Consider the following 16,183-nt stretch of genomic DNA (forward strand, 5'->3'; position numbering starts at 1 on the left):
TTCTTGGTACACCATTGTCCTTCAATCTGTGTAACCTACTGCATTACTATTTATAATGGCATTAAGATACTGCTGTGTAACCTGTGCATGAAATCAAAGGACACTAATGCATGGGGAATAAACAAGAGAGTTCAAGATCTGTGCCAAAAGTAAGACTAAGGAAGATGTGAGCTTGCTACTGAATGAGGCAGGGAGCTTAGTGACACAGCATATAGAATGGACTGAGGTACTGAATTCCTTTTTCACCTCAATCTTTGCTTGCAAGACTAGCCTCTGGAAATCCTGGGTTCCAGAGCCCAGGGGGGAGTCTGGAATAAGAAAGATACATTCTTGTTAGGAGAGGATCAGGTCAGACAAACTTAAGCAAACTGGATGCATGTAAATGTGCGGGCCCTGGTGTGATGCAACCAGCAGAGCTGAAGGAGAAGCTGATGTCATTACAAGGCCACTTTCTATGTACCTTTGAATGATCATGGCAACTGAAAGAGGTGCCTAAGAATTCGGGGAAACCAAGTGTCACTCCTCTGTTCAAACAGGGGCGAGAGGAGGACCCAAGGAACTACAGGACGGCCAACCTCAGGCTGATCCTGCAAAAGGTGATAGAGCAACTTATCCTAGAAACCAGTTCCAGGCATATGAACACTAAACCTTGGAGAAGTAGTCAACATTGGATTCATAAGTCAGTCATGCATGACCAACAACAGCCTAACAGAACAGAAATGACTAGCCTGGCAGAGCAGGGGGGAACAGTGAATATTATCTACCTAGGCTTCAGAGAGGCTTTTAACACTGCCTCCCCTAAGATCGTCATTGAGAAGCTGATGAAATAGGGTCTGGATGAACAGTGAGATGAACTGAAAACTGTCTGAACAGACAAGCCCACAGGGTGGTGACTGGTAGCACAAAGTCCCATGGGAGGCCCGTAGCAAGCCATGTCAATACTGGAATCGATCCTCTTTAACATCTTCATTAATTAATTATCTGGATGATGGGGAAGAATGTACCCTCAGCAATTTTCTGATCACACAAAACTGGGAGGAACTGCTGATATGCCAGGTGGTCATGCCGCCATCCAGAGGGACCTCAGCTGGCTGGCAAAGTGGGCCAACAGGAGCCTCACAAAATTCACTTGCCAAGTCCTGTGCCTTAACACTTAAGCCTATTTTAGTTAAATGAGCCAGTACCAAGACTTACAAGTGTATTAGCTTGCTGATGACAGGAGAAAGAAAAACATACTTACATCAAGGTAATCCAAAGCAAGAAAAGTTTCAGGTTCAGCTCGTTCCTGTTTTAGGAACCGAATGCAATCTCTTGCTGTTTTTTCAGTGGCAACAACAATAGCAGTCATGTATTTGCTGAATACCTTGGTAACAGCAAGCTGGTATTTTTTATGAATAGGATGACACAGGTCAAGCAATCTTCCAAACTGAAGATTAAAATAGAGAGAAATATTAATACTTTAGATAGCAAAAATATTTCTGCATAGAAGATATGTTTTCCTCTTACTGCTTCAGTATTACCTATCTACCAGCTGCACTCTCTCACAACAACAGCTGTACATCAGAAAAAACAGGAATCATAGCAGTCATCAACCCAACTTGCAAAGTATATCTTCAGAATCTGAAGGGATGTAATTTTTTCTCTAAGGTTACAGTCACATATCTCAATGTTTTACTGAGAATCTCTTTCATACACTTCTAGAAGCATGACAGTGACAAAGATACCTAAGCATGTTTTTTGGAAAGTAAGAAAGTATCTAACAGTAAGATCTTAAAATGACATTAACATCTTAAATAAATCGACCTATTACCTGCAAAAGGCAGGTACCACTCCAGTTTCAACCCAAAAACGAAAAAGCATGAAAGGATAAAAACTAATTTTCTTGTACTGCATAGTCCAAATAATCAAGCCTCTTTTGCCATGTGTTGAAATAACACATCCAGAGAGAAAATTAACTATAGTTCTCTGTTGTACATGCTCCCTAAAGAGTTTTATTTCTTTTCTGTAATTATAGGCAGAGTTGAACTTTTTCTGAACGACCAAATTCCACTGATGCACATTCTGAACATTATTATCTGTGAATTCATGCAAAAACAATTTTCCTGCTTCTTGACATGTAGCTACTCATCTCTTCTTGCATATCTACAGTTTTCTTCTTACCAGATTTAAGCAAATGAAAAGACAGCTGGCAAGAGCTGTGAGCGACAGGTCATTCACAGTATTGTCTCAGCCAAGGTACTTAAACTACTGGAAACTCATGGCCTACTATGATCTGGTTTTCAGACACATGCATTTAAGTCTAAATGCAATGTCAGATTTCTATGAAAACAAATACTGAGTGTCCAACTGAATCTGTAATAACAGCAAAGTTGACAATTAAAACTATTAATGTAAGAATGCAATTTTGACAACTAAGCTGTAAAAACTATAAGCAGCTGCAAAATTCCCTTTATTGATGGGCCAAATCCATGTAAATGCACGTGTCAGTACTACAGCAGAACCACGTTATGGCACAGCTAACTTCAGTACCTGCAGTGCACACCCACCATTGCAAGCCTGTTTTAAACAGAACAGAAGCTGTAAGATGGATGTAGGAACTGAACATTTAGAAGCAGTCTGCCATTTTTGCCCATGAAATCCAGAAGACCGAGACACAAAGATTTCCTTCAGTTCTGCCAGCAGACCAGAAGACAAAATGTGTCTTGACCCTTCCATCCTAAAACTGTGATTTAGGTTGCGTTCACTCATCTGGAATTAGTAGACTCGAGCATTAAGGAGCAGTTCAGTAACAACTCTGCTGCCTCAGTATGGTAGTGTTGGGAGAACTACTACAGGAACAAGGGTAACTGAGGCAGGTAGCACTAAGCCCTCCTGTAACAGGATAGTTTATGTACCAAATTTGACTTCTCATTTTTGTTAGAAGCCATCCCATCTCTAAGCACTCTTAAATTTGTAGTTCCTACAGGAAAATGACAGAATATTCCTCAACACCAGCCTTCCCTAAGCTGGCATGGCATCACCATCTGATCCAGTTTTTTCCAACAGGGATATAAAACAAAGAGTGAGCAAAAAGAGGTAAGGCAATCAGGTTTTTGATTTTTTTGGACCATCTTGCTAACTTGGATGAAAAAATTCTGAAGAGCAGCTGAAAAGCAAGTTTCTTACTTTCTGGAGAATACAACATGATCAGATGCTTGCTGTACTCTGAGGAGGTTTTTGCAAAAGACCAAGAAGCAAAGAACTGAAAACATTTTACTTTTTATGTTCTTATGGCAACACTGGAAAGCTGAGTAAACATTAAAAAACATTAAAAAAAAAAAGATTTCCAGCTTGCACATCTCAAATGACTATGTTTCAAAAAGGACTGATTACTCTGAGTCATACTCAGAGGCCAACTATTTAATTGATTATATTTATTTAAAAATTCCTGTTTGAAATGGCTTTCAGTGTTGCATTATATCTTTTTGATGTCACTAAAAAGATGTAAAGATGCTCCATAAACCAGTTAATGTCTGCTGACAATTCAGGATCAATACACAAACCCCTTAAGTACTGAAGAGTAATTTTAGGAAAATATGTAAAATATGCCAACTTATAAGCGAAGACAGACCATTTGATAATATAAAAATTGTCTTTCAGAAGCACTATTTGTTCGGAATAAATGGTCTCATGGCTAACCTTCCCATTCATTTGTTCAAAATAACAAAGTCAAAAATATGTTTGAGGACAGAAAAAACCAAAACCAAATAAGGAAAAAATGAATTAAACACCACTAAATCACACAAGAGAGCAAAATTACTATTTGATGCTAGCAGTAATCCCTTTATTTTTGGAACCTGTGAAAAATAATGACAGTACATGCTACAATTCTTCCAGTAATACTATTTCATCAACTACACTCAAGCAAGCACAAAATTCAAAAGGATGTGCCAGACTGTCCAATTTACTCCAGCTGCTTACTCAGTCTAATGCAGAACTTTTATGTCATAATGCTAAAATAAAGCATTTAAATGAGGACATTCCATTACCACAGAATCCGGATATAGCCTTTTGAGACTTTCCAGGATCTCTGCTCTCATCTGCTCACGCCTTCCTTCATGGTAATCAATTTTGGCATTCTGTAGTTCACCAACTATTTTGTTCAACTCTTCATTCACTTCACCCATTCTTGCTGTTGCATTCTCAATTTCCTTAGCCAGCACTTCCTCCTGCTGTTTTTTTTCTGTTAACGATCCACTTTGAACAGAAGCAAAAAAAAAAAAAAAAGCAATTCACAATTTCATTTATACACACATTCAGTATAAATTAAGGTCATTTTGCAGTCACCTTACTTCACAAGGAGTAAGTATCAGGCAGAAGCCAAGATGCAGGAGGCAAGAACCGAGCTGTGCTAATAAACAACCTAAATATTAATGCTTTCTAGAGCAGCACAATTACAAAACTGTCCTGTTTTCTTGCTCAGAATTTGTCCATTAATAGCCCCATACCCATAGTGAAATAACTCGAGAGAAATTAGAATTATAGAACTGATTCAAACAAAATATGGATTAATCATCATACTTCCTACCCTATTTTGAAAGCTAAAGTAACTGAATTATTAAGTAAAATTAGTAGTAATCAGTAAGAACTCTAGTTCTTACTAAAATTTCAAAGAAAATAATTAGAAGGAATTAGAAACCTGTGTTTTGAAAATGATTAATACCCAAGAAATAATTAACACCCAAGAAATCCAGTTAGCTTTTCTTTTTTTACACATACGTGCATATTTTAGCATATTCTTCCAACTTCTCTATGCGTTTTTCATGCTCTTCCACCTGTTCCACAGTCTGTTTTATGGTTTCCTATGCAGTCACAAATAGAATGTGTTGAAAATAAACCAGAGCAAAATGACAGTTTTGTAACAAGATACACAGTTTTACATTCAGAACAAGTCCTGAGATACGTCTTCTCTTCTTTACTGGTATTTCACAGTGAAGTAACAGCATCTCTTTTGCTATAGTAGGTGCCCAAGCTGCACCTGAACAAATAATACAGGGAAATTATTCTACCAAGGCCATTACTGGATTTTCCATGTTCAGCTACAGTTTAGGAAAAGCCTCTTCAGCACAGAGAATCATGACACCAACAAATAAAAAAAAACTTTAAACAAAGAGCCAGGAAATTATAGGGCTTAAAACAGAGAAAGTGCTATTCTTGGCCCTGCATGAATAGCTTTCTCCAAAGAAGCTGACACAGCTTCCAAACTGACACAAAACATTGTAGCAAAAAAACCCCGCCAATGGTAAAACTAGAATTTTCAATTACTCAAATTTAATAAAAATACACTAACTGAAGCAAGTGAAGAAGAAAAAAAAGACTGCTACCTACACAGCTTATTAAGCTTTAATTTAACTCCTGAAATCCTTGTGACCTTTTAAATAGTTCTAGGGAAGGAAAGTTAACCTCTTCATGAACCCACTTAAATGTTTGCATATTTGTATTTCATGCACTCTTAAGTATTCCTTATTCCTTTCTCAACAACACAATGGGACTTGCTCAGTTTAAGAAGCATAGGCAATGGAATTTATTTCACTTCTAGATGCTAATTACATTTTCCTGGTAACTAGTAATCCAAAAAGAAATAGTATTTTATGAAGAAAAAAATGGATGTACAAATATCAGCTTAGCTATTATGGTAAGGATAACTTTATATTCTCTTAAGTATGGAGTAAAATATAGACTTTTCCATAGAAGCAAGTTTACATGTACAAGAATGAGGTGTTTGCGACTCTATCACTGGTAAAGTCTCATACGATGCATTGATAAGCTTTCTGAACAGGAGTCTCCCTCAACCGTGACTCTGTAACTAAATGCTGAAGAAATGCATGCTGCCTCTCTAACTTCTTAGTACATGACAAAAATGCAAGTTAGCGGAGTTTGAAAAAAAAAAAACAACCAGAAAACCCGAAACATCTAACAGGACAAGGTTTCCAGCAAAACACAGATCATCAGCTGAGCTTCTGCCCTTTTTACTTCTATCAGAAGCAAACATCAGGCATGGTAACCAAGCCAGAGTGAAAAATGTGCATATTTTATTGTTACATGTTTGTATCTGCAATGATAAAAGATATCAGAATCAAAATGACTGAAACTGTATTCACACAAAACAACTGCCTCTGAAGTGCAAGGAAAGAGGGGACACTGAGATTTTTCCAACTGCAACACATTCTTACACACAACTGACCTTAAAACCATCTCAGCAAAAGGTAACTGTGATCAAAATACACCTCTGCAGGGTGTGTCATACACACATACAACAGCAGTGGGACATCCCAGAAAGACTACACTTACAAAACCAGAAACTGATGACAGTTAAGCCAATGTTCTGAGTAATTGTAAAATATCATAGCCAAAGCTTTCAAACCCAAATCCTCAGTGTAGGCCCATGCAAACGACTTCTGAACAAATTTAGAGGCCATTTTGCTAAACCTGCTGCAACATGGAAACTGAGCTAACACTTGCAACATACCTCCTCTGCTGAGGATTTAATTATGTCAAAGTATTGAACATGCTTATATACAGTTATACCAGAGGAAATGGTAGAGAGACATTTTTCTCCTAAAAATCTAATTCTAGTTTGATACAAATACCTCAATTTCATTCTTCTTCCTCCGATTAAGTTTCAGCCTTTCTTGATCTCCTTTATCCTCCCAGCGAAGTTTTTCTAGCTGCTGGGCTAGTGTAGCTACTTTCTTTCTTGCCATTTCCTTTAGCTCTTTGTACCGCTCTAACTGAACAAAAAGAAATAAAAAAAAGATTCACTCCTTGGAAAGTGAGAAGACTTGTTACAGCCTCAAGTAACTACCTACTTTATCATAATAAAAATTATGGAAACTACCCAATTCTCCAGAAGACTCTTCTAGCTACTGATTGCAGGATAACAAGCTGTACTTTTTTAGAGTAAGATTCAATCCAAAGTTTACACCTAAGAGTAATAAAAAAGGCTAAAAAAAAACTGTAGGCAAGAACTATTATCGTTCAGGGAAGTTTATAGTACTTCCCATTCCATCTGAAGGTTAACACTCAGTTTTTGCATAGCCCAAAATTAGTGCAAGTTTTGGTATTTATATTTTCAGCATTCTCATGTTACTAAAAAATTTCACATAGTAAGTGAAATATAAATATTTTAAACAATTCTGCTAAGTGATGACTAACTGACCAAATACCTCTAAAGTGCAGAGCAGAAAGATTCACAAACTAAGGTAATAACCCTGCATGTTCTCCATTAATTGATCAGAAACTATTTTAAGGAGGAGACAGTGGAAAAAAGCTACCACGTAGTTTTACAAGCATTTGTGGCCATATGGTTGCAAAGACAGCTTCTTCCAAAGTGAATTTACTGTCAAAGGATGTAGCCCCTTCCTTCTCAAATGAGCTACCCCAGTTTCAGTCTCAGACCCACAGCAGATGCTATGTATACTACCAGGTCTGGTTTACTTTTTTGTCTTCATTGGTTTTCCCTAATTGATATCTCAGATTAAAAGCCAGTTCTCAAAAATCACTCACCCTGAGACCCTGACAAATGTTTTCTGTCCTACCCTCCCACAATGTACCATGTGTCTAAATAAAGCTTAGAATTTTGGTTTTGTTGGAGCTCAAGGGGAAAAAGATTAGTAGGAATCACAGGTCACTGGTGAAATAGCAGTTTCCCTGTAAATAGGAGTATTTTTGGACTTCTCTAGTAAACAGTACTTCTGGGCCTCCTGGTTCACCTGACTTTCTCCCAGCTCAATATCTGCTGCTCTCTGCATTCTCTCTTCTTCAGCTTTCTCCTCAAATGCTCTCCATGCCTTCTCAATATCATTCAGTTCTATCTCTAGTTCTTTTATGTTCTTCTTTTCCTTATCACAGGATTTCTCCTTGTCCCTTAGAGATTTTTTAGACATTTCTACTTTCTTGATTTGGTAGGATGTGTTTTCCTTTGCTTTTATATAGAGGGGTCTCTGCTGAATCAGTGATGCTTCCAGAGTCCTAAAAAACAAAACCGAAAACAAACCCAAAACAACCAACCCCAACCAGCCAACCACCACAAAACACAGCCAAAACAACAAAGTCACAGGTAAAGGGGAGAGAGGGAAGATAGAAAAGACACCCCCTCCCCCCTGCCAACCACATATGCAAACAATCAGTTTTAAACTGTAAGGTTGGGGCTTACACTGTGGGTATGCCCACAGAGGACATTTTTTTATCTCCACTGAAAATAGTAATTTAAGAAGTGAAACATAACCTCCTAAAAGTTAATAGCAAGCAAGCATTTCTATAACGAAATATGTATCTAGGCACGGTAGATGAGGTGAAAACCATTTCTAGATTTTACTTCAGTGAACTGCTAGGAGCTGACTTCCATAGCACTGGGCTATCACCCAAATTTTTACCAGGATAATGCTTTAAAATTCAACTATCACAGAATCTGATTGGAAAACCTACTTCATTTCTTTTTCCATATGCTGTTGGTCCCTGTTTAGTATCCCAAGTAATTTCTTCTTGACTTTAAATGAATCTTCTGCTGTAGAAAGAGACTCTTTCTTGATATGAGCCTCCATATTCTTTTCATCCAAACTGTTTTTCAGAAAGTCAATTTTTTTTTCATTGTGATAAAGCTGAAAAAGCTGCACTTGTATCCTTTCTTCATCCAGTTCCTTGATTAGCATCTGGTAATGCTCTGCCTACCAATTTAAAATTTAATTTGTAGTTTATAAAAACTATTTTCCATCATTAGCAGTCTAATTTCAAGGCCAAAGTGATGTAAGATGACATACAAGTAGCTGTAATTTCAGTAATGTTCACTAATCATAAAACTCAAGTATATAAGTCAATACTTAATTAATTATACTGGCAAGCCTATGCTTTCTTTTATTTAGATTACGTGTATTCATCTACCTTTTTAAACTATATTATTATATACTACACCATACTGGAAAAAAAATACCAGACTAAAACCAACAGAACTTTGTGGGTTTGTTTCGTTGGTTTGTTGTGCTTTTTTGAACACTACTGAAGTTCACAAGAGATGCAAAATCCGGCATCTCAGCATGAAAACATGGAGTAAATTGAAGTTACCTCCTCTTTTTCTATCTTTGCTTGTTTGCGTTCTGCTGCCACGCTTTTTTTCTTGTTATAATTAAACTGTGCATCCTCTTCTGCTTGCTGCATTTTCTTCTTTTTTTGTTCATATTCTTCAGCATATTCCCATGAATTACTAATTTGTTCAAAAAGTTGAGTTCTCTCCTTTGGCTTCTTCATTGCAATTGATTCTACTGTTCCCTAAACCAAAATTGAAAATAATTATACAGCACTGTAGATCATTCTGATGCCTTATGAATTTAACAGTATATAGTAAAAATTGACCTCTGTATATATTTATGGTGAACACAGTTGGTCGGTCGGCATCTGGATTTGAACCCAAGGAAAAATTTGGTGCCAAAATGAGTATCACCTAACCATGCGGGTTTCTATATATGTTTCTGCAAAAGGGAGAAATCCATTCTTCCTTAGGAATTTTCGTCAGCAACTCCAAGGAAGATGACTTTGTGAAAGGTATTATTCAGCAAATGCTTAAGGCCTATGTAATTAAACTCATGGAAACTAATAGCTGAACAGAATTTTCAACCCCTCAGTCTTAACAAAAAATCCTCTACATTTTCATGCATCTTTACTAACAGGAGTGTTTTAAGATAAAATCACTTTTTCCTAGCACTCCTACAATTGAATACACTAAACATTTATACAGACCCATACTTTTTCTATACTGTGAACAATGTAAGCACTCAATTTCTTCCAGATTAGCTTCTTTCTTACTACTGTATGCATGTACATACAAACCCCATTAAGTGTATTTTGTAATCTTGTAGTTCTTGGCCCAGGTCAGGAAAAACATGTTGCCTTGTAGTTAGCTATGGGTGTCCTCATTTCTAGACAATACTTAACTGTGTATTCTATGAAATAACCTAAGAACCTTTTGTTTTCTTTTCAAAGTACCTTGAACGCTCACCTGAAAAATAAGGCAATTCCTGGCCTTGACAAGAATGCCTATTTTTTCAAGCTCAGATATGTATGCAGATCGGCTGACAGACTTGTCATTGAAAAGAAATTCAGAACAACTACCTAAAGGAGGAAAGGAAACAAATTACCGCTGAAAACAGCTACAACAAAAAATTCACTGGAAAATAATTAAACTATAAACTACTGGAATTATTTAACTGAGCAATTTTCTCAAAGAGGACAATAGATTTCAATTACTCATTTATTCCTTTCAGTAATTTATTTTTTCTGTTTGAAAACTCTAGTCTCTAGTTTTAGTACTTTCTGAAGGAACAGACATGTTTATGGTGCTCATGCCTGCAGCAAGGCGTCAGACCCCATTTCCTAGAGCCAACGTCATCTACAGATCCAAGGAAATATCTAGAGACAGATATCGAGCAAAGAACATAAAATAACTTGTTTAATTTAACTAATTAACCCAAATATAGGGTTTTTTTCATTTATATCACTACTAAAATGTTACCTGAAGGACTATACTAATCTGCCCAACTACGAAATAGTATCGGGCATCTGAAATTCCAATTTGGGTATTTTTGGTCTCCATTTCTTTACAGATCAGAAAATAGACAGTACATGCAGCAGAATTGACTACCTACCACGGATAACTCTTGAAAATGTTTTTTCTTCCCCATCTTCCTCACAATATACTATCTTCACACTAGCTGTAGAAGAAACAGGTTTTCCAACATGTGCTCCATGAATAAGTTCTCGAACGCTTTTAACTCGCAAATTTGATGTCTTTTCACACATCACAAAGCTAACAGCATCCATTATGTTAGATTTTCCTTGAAAAGTAAAAAAAAATTAAGACTTTTTTGACAAGACATACATAGAGGCATCTTATTAAGAATTAGTTAAAGAATCTGAAGAATTGTGAATTCTTTGTAAATTCTATTTCTAATTATGTATTTTTTATTATTTTAGGAAGAAATTCTTCCCTGTGAGGGTGGTGAGATAGTGGCACAGGTTGCTTAAAGAAGCGGTGGCTGCCCCATCCCTGGAAGTGTTCAAGGACAGGTTGGATGGGGCTTGGAGGAACCTGGGATAGTGGAACATGTCCCTGCCTATGGCAGGGGGGTTGGAACATGATGAGATTTGAGGTCCCTTCCCACCATTCTATGATTTTGTGATTTTACTGAGGAAAAGCTGTTGCACATAATAAACACATTTTTAAGAGGTAACACACTGGCAGCAGAAAATAAGCCTATCTGTAATAAAAATTACGACAAAACTAATTTACTTGTTCAGCCTTATTGAAGAAGTCCTTTGTTTTTACACAAGCTTCTCTGGAGGAGAGTGTGCCACATCACTCTCCTTCCTTGGCAGTGAGCTTTCTGGAGCGAAGTGAGGGAAGTTTATTGCATGAGCACTGCATCCCCAACCTTTCCACTGCAACTCCCGTCTCCTGAAGAATACAAGCACTATCCCAGATCCAATCACCACAGCAACAAAGCTCTCTGGTCACAGTCCTTCGACAAAAATCCTCCTAATGGAATCTTCTTTTTGTTTTATCCCTTTAGTCTTGAGCATTTCCGCTGACAGCTTAATTATTTTCAGCCTTTAACCTTGCTACTTCGACAATATTTTGACTTATTCGCAAAAGTATCAGAAAAGGAAGAACACCATGAGAAAACCAGAAAAATAAAGATACTCAATTCAGGGATTACATAATACACCTTTAATTCCGGGTTTACATCATATTCACACTTTTCCCCTGGATTCATCTATAAAATGTACTCAGACTTAACTGAAAGAGCACCTGGAAAAAGTCTCATCATTCTGAGACTTTACAATACAGAACAGTGGGGGTAGGATGATAAAGAACATGAGAACAATGCTGAATATATTCAACTTACATTCACAGATCTTACTTCAATCGGGTATGTGAGGAAACTACAGGTTCTAAAAATCTGAATTATAAATTAAATCATTAACAGACTGGGGAAACTAAAGTGAGATGTTAAACCCATCCTTGCTGCTTTGTTAAGACAGCCCTCACCTCCTACCACTTTGACAAACAGAAGATAAAATCCCCTTTGTTGAATGGAGCTTTCTGAAGCAAAGATCCAATTTTAAGAAGTTCCAGCACCTTGGGATCACAGCGCGGCGCTGCACCTGCAAACGCGCTGCTCGCGTGAGCCCGACTTCGTGGCAGCCGCCATCTTGTAGAGCCGCTCTCCCCTTCCCGGAGGAAGCGTGGTAAAACCCACAGACTCCCATAAAAAAGCAGGTTTCCACTGGTACAGCCCGGAGTATTACAATAAAACCGCCTTTATGTGACCTTTGTAAGCTGGGGTGGCCAAGACAAGGTGTGCTGTTTGCAAACCAGGCTTTCTGCTTAAACTTGAAAGCGCCAGGTCAACCCGAAATTAAAATTCCATCAACGCCCTCTCCCCCCCAGCCTGCTCCTGCCCTTTCATGCTGGAAGAACCTACATCCTCAGCTAAGGATTACAGAGCAGGCACCTCCAAGGCTTCATTTGTGCTGCCGCCCCTTCAGGTGCACATGAGACTTTCAGTAGGTCCGTGAGGCTAAATCCCACCTAACTGAGCCCTCAATGCTGACAGCTCATGGAGCAGCTGCCCCCTACCCAGGCACCACCCACACTACCTGATCCATTGGGTCCGATGATGCAGTTGAACCTCATGAACGGGCCGATAACCTGCTGCCCCCTCCACGACTTGAAGTCCTTCACCACCAGCAACTTCAGGTAACCCATCCCCACGGGAAGCCGGGGGCAGGAGCTCCTGAGCTCCCCGCCTCAACCCCCACAAAGAATCGACGAGGATATTTTACCAGTTGGTCTGTCGGCAGAAAAACAGCCCCAACCAAAGCCACTATTCCCCAACTTTATCGCCTCAGAAGGACGGACGGCCCGGCCCCGCCCCGCCCTCACAGCCCGCGCGCCTCGTGCAGCAGCCCCGCCTCGCGGTGCCCGGCGGGCGGCGCCGCTCCCGTTCCCTTCGCGACGGGCCGCCTTGTGTCCCGGCTGGTCACCGCCGCTCCTGTTCCCATCGCGACGGGCCGCGTTATTTCCCGGCTGGACGCCACCGCTCCCGGCCACCGCCCTCACTCCAGCCCCGTCGTCCCGCTGTTCCCTCCCGGCGCCATGAGCAGGCTGGGGCCGCAGCGGGACCTGGAGGAGGCCGCCGCCCTGGAGCGCCGGCGGCGACGGGAGCTGCTGCGGCGGGGCCGCATCTTCAACGCGCGGCTCCGCACTATAGGGGTGAGGGCGGGCAGGAAGGGAGGGAAGGCGCCGTGTCCCCCCCGCCGGTCCCACGAGTTCTGAGGAGAGGGGCTTAACGCAGAGGCGACCCCCAGGGCAGGACAGGGAGGGAAGGGGCAACTGAGCCGGTCTGGGCGGGCCAGCAGCGGTACCCCAGTGACCCCTGCTCAGGCGTGTGTGTGAGGGGGAGGGAGGGCCCAGATGCAACATTTAGAGTCGCTTTTAAAGTCACTGGTGACAGAAATCACAGAATACTTAGGGTTGGAAGGGACCTCTGAAGATCATCCACTCCAACACCTCGGCAAGGTACGGTCACCCAGAGCAGGTGACACAGGAACATGTCCAGGCGGATTTGGAATATCTTAAAGGGGGAAGACTTCGTGACCCCCCTGGGCAGCTGTTCAGTGCTCTGCCACCCTCAATGGAAAGAAGTTCGTCCTCCTGTTGAGGCAAAACTTCGTGGGTATTGCTTCTTGTATGTACTTGTGCCCCTCTTCTCTGGGTTCAAGGGCAAGGTGTCATTGCCCCCGAACAGCACAGAGAGATCAAGCCTTGTGTTGCATTTCTGTGTAGGAGTTAATGTGGTTTGCTTTACTTTGAGGAAAGCCAAATGCTTCCAGAGTCAGCTCATGCAATGTGGCTGAAACAAATAATTGTTTTTTACCTCTCTGCTCTGATACTGCCCTTGTCTGCTTGGATCTCACTAGAATTGATGCTGTGAGAGATTTACTGCTGTAAGGGTCCTGCAATTAGTCAGTATTTTGCATCAGACAAAATAGGACAGATCCATCCTTGTTTATGTATAGGTAATTATTTGTTGTGTCTGTTTTTTCTTGGCATGGATGTGTAAATGTGAACACCCTTTAGGCTGGTGGATTTTCTCCAGAGTTCACTATGTAGTTTGCATCCTGAACATGAGGGAATGATGTGCTCTATACCTATTTGACTTCGGATGGAATAGTGTATTGAATCTCCCTGTGATATGTTCAAAGGCCTACATTAAGATTCTGTGAGCGTGCATGGAGGGAAGAGTGCTGTGAGGTGATTTCATTGAACTGGTAGAATTGCAACAGATGTCAATTGGATCCTCTTTTATGAGGTACAGAAACATAACTCAGTGGAAAAATATCTTCACCTTATCTCTGACAGGGCCTTGAATTTATTCTTGTCACTCTTATGCAAGAGTCATTGTAGCTGCAGAGCAATTAGCAGTTCCCACTTAAGGAACATGACAGATGTGTCCACCTGGTATGGCATCCCAACATACGCAGTAACCAACAATATACTTAAGTGGAAGGAGCTAATATTTTTTAGCAGTTGTGGGATGGGTTAAGATACTTGAAATTTCTTCATCAGAAACACATATTTTCTCTGGCTTTTCTAGAGCCTTAAAAATTAAGTGCAAACCATAAATTCTCAGTTAATGAAATAGCTGGCAACTAATATATCCTGGTGTGTTTTATTGAGCTGTACAGGAGTACACCATCCGAAGGTTTTACCCAAATACTTTTGTAGAACTGACTTATTTTGTAGAACTGACTCAGGCAGGTTTTGATAGATGTTTACATAAGACAAACATCTAAAATGAAGGAGAGATCATCTGGGGAATTTTGATTAACCGTATATTTACCGTCATTCAATGTACCTGAACAATGATGCTGACATAAGGGACTGTTATTACGCTTTGAAGTTAGGCCAGGTCTGAACCATTAAGAGCCATGAAATCCATACAGAGATATTCTATATCAGTATTTTTGTGTGGTTTTTAGATTCTTTGCTTCTGTTCTTTGACCAGTTTATCTGAGTGGCAGTCTCTAAGAAAACTAAAAAATCAAGACAATATTTGACTTAGAAACCAGAAATCCTAAAGCAGGGCTTGAATAAAAACGTGGAGGTAATATACTGGAAAGCAGAATGGGAACGCAGATTTTATATTCTTTTTCCTTGATTATTACTAGTTTTATTATTACTTTGACTTCGGTATCTGTTTGGTCGTCTGAGTAATGGAAACGTAAGATACTGCCCTCTTCACTTACAGGTTGAAGAATTTATCCTCAGTAAATCACTGATTTTTCTGAAGAGTTCAGATGAGTAATCCAAATGAACAATTACTTCTAATTTACATGTGAACTTTATACATAAATAGACCTTGTTTAAAAATTAGCTGCTTCAAACTGTTTGTAGATTTCTTATTTAAACACTTAAAAGTGAAACCTGTAGTTTTATATGACTGGGAATGTCTGTTTTAGGGATGTTTTTGTGTCGAGTGAAAGCGTTTGGAAGAGGAGAGAACCAATAGTGTAACACAAGCCGATACACTGACCTACCTCTATTAGTGCCAGAATACTAAGAACTTGTATTGAGTTTCTCTTAACAGTATTTCCTGTAGTTATACTGACAGCTTGGCTTCGCCAGTGAGACCTCTGAAAGAGTTGATATTTAGTGTCCACAACACCATTGTTTTTGGAGGATAGAATTCTTGATGGTTTCACCCTTGCTTACAAACTTATCTCTTTGCCTGATTGCTACTGTCAGTTGTCCTTGACAGTACTAACCATGTGTATTTTCAGCCATGATTTGTTTCTGTCTTCATCTGAATAGTTTTTAGACAAAGACTATCAAAATTGTTTACCAGCTTCTTGAAGATTTATCATTGTATTTTTCACAAATTTTTTAAAGACATTAAGTGACTTGACAATAAAAAAAAAAGAAGTAAAATCCATGTTTCTGCCTATTAATTTGCCACTATCTGCCAATAAATGTGAGGCCACATTCTTTTGCCTAAAATTGAGGTGTCTGCTCCCATTTGATGATGTGGCCTATATTATCCTTTCCTCAGGTCCCACTCCCCATGGATGTGGATGTTCTGTACCATAT

At 39.5% G+C, this 16,183-nt stretch overlaps 3 protein-coding genes across 6 annotated transcripts in view; 2 read left to right on the forward strand and 1 right to left on the reverse strand.

The window, feature by feature from the left end:
* Positions 1 to 4,266, forward strand: part of FAM118A (family with sequence similarity 118 member A) — a 35,759-nt gene extending 31,493 nt beyond the window's left edge. Inside the window, exon 8 of the transcript XR_004239612.1 lies at positions 2,957 to 4,266. The gene's annotated coding sequence lies outside the window, so the exon portion shown is untranslated. The remainder of the gene's footprint in view (positions 1 to 2,956) is intronic.
* SMC1B (structural maintenance of chromosomes 1B) overlaps positions 1 to 12,927 on the reverse strand; it is a 30,697-nt gene extending 17,770 nt beyond the window's left edge. The window contains exons 1-10 of one of the 2 annotated variants that reach the window (XM_032105869.1): positions 12,691 to 12,927; positions 10,677 to 10,865; positions 10,031 to 10,143; positions 9,100 to 9,303; positions 8,467 to 8,705; positions 7,752 to 8,010; positions 6,630 to 6,770; positions 4,759 to 4,841; positions 4,032 to 4,236; positions 1,241 to 1,426 (exon numbers count right to left, since the gene is read on the reverse strand). In XM_032105869.1, the coding sequence (XP_031961760.1) occupies positions 1,241 to 1,426; positions 4,032 to 4,236; positions 4,759 to 4,841; positions 6,630 to 6,770; positions 7,752 to 8,010; positions 8,467 to 8,705; positions 9,100 to 9,303; positions 10,031 to 10,143; positions 10,677 to 10,865; positions 12,691 to 12,799 (1,728 nt within the window). In that variant the 5' untranslated portion in view covers positions 12,800 to 12,927. Of the gene's footprint in view, positions 1 to 1,240; positions 1,427 to 4,028; positions 4,237 to 4,758; positions 4,842 to 6,629; positions 6,771 to 7,751; positions 8,011 to 8,466; positions 8,706 to 9,099; positions 9,304 to 10,030; positions 10,144 to 10,676; positions 10,866 to 12,690 lie in introns of both variants that reach the window. The other variant, XM_032105868.1, reaches the window with a different exon arrangement.
* A 78-nt stretch (positions 12,928 to 13,005) lies between these two features.
* Positions 13,006 to 16,183, forward strand: part of RIBC2 (RIB43A domain with coiled-coils 2) — a 40,906-nt gene continuing 37,728 nt past the window's right edge. For 2 of the 3 annotated variants that reach the window (XM_032105882.1, XM_032105883.1), the window contains exon 1: positions 13,006 to 13,306. In XM_032105882.1, coding sequence (XP_031961773.1) covers positions 13,190 to 13,306 — 117 coding nt within the window. In that variant the 5' untranslated portion in view covers positions 13,006 to 13,189. The remainder of the gene's footprint in view (positions 13,307 to 16,183) is intronic. The other variant, XM_032105884.1, reaches the window with a different exon arrangement.

The sequence above is a fragment of the Corvus moneduloides genome, chromosome 4, assembly GCF_009650955.1.
Source record: "Corvus moneduloides isolate bCorMon1 chromosome 4, bCorMon1.pri, whole genome shotgun sequence".
Taxonomy (NCBI): domain Eukaryota; kingdom Metazoa; phylum Chordata; class Aves; order Passeriformes; family Corvidae; genus Corvus; species Corvus moneduloides.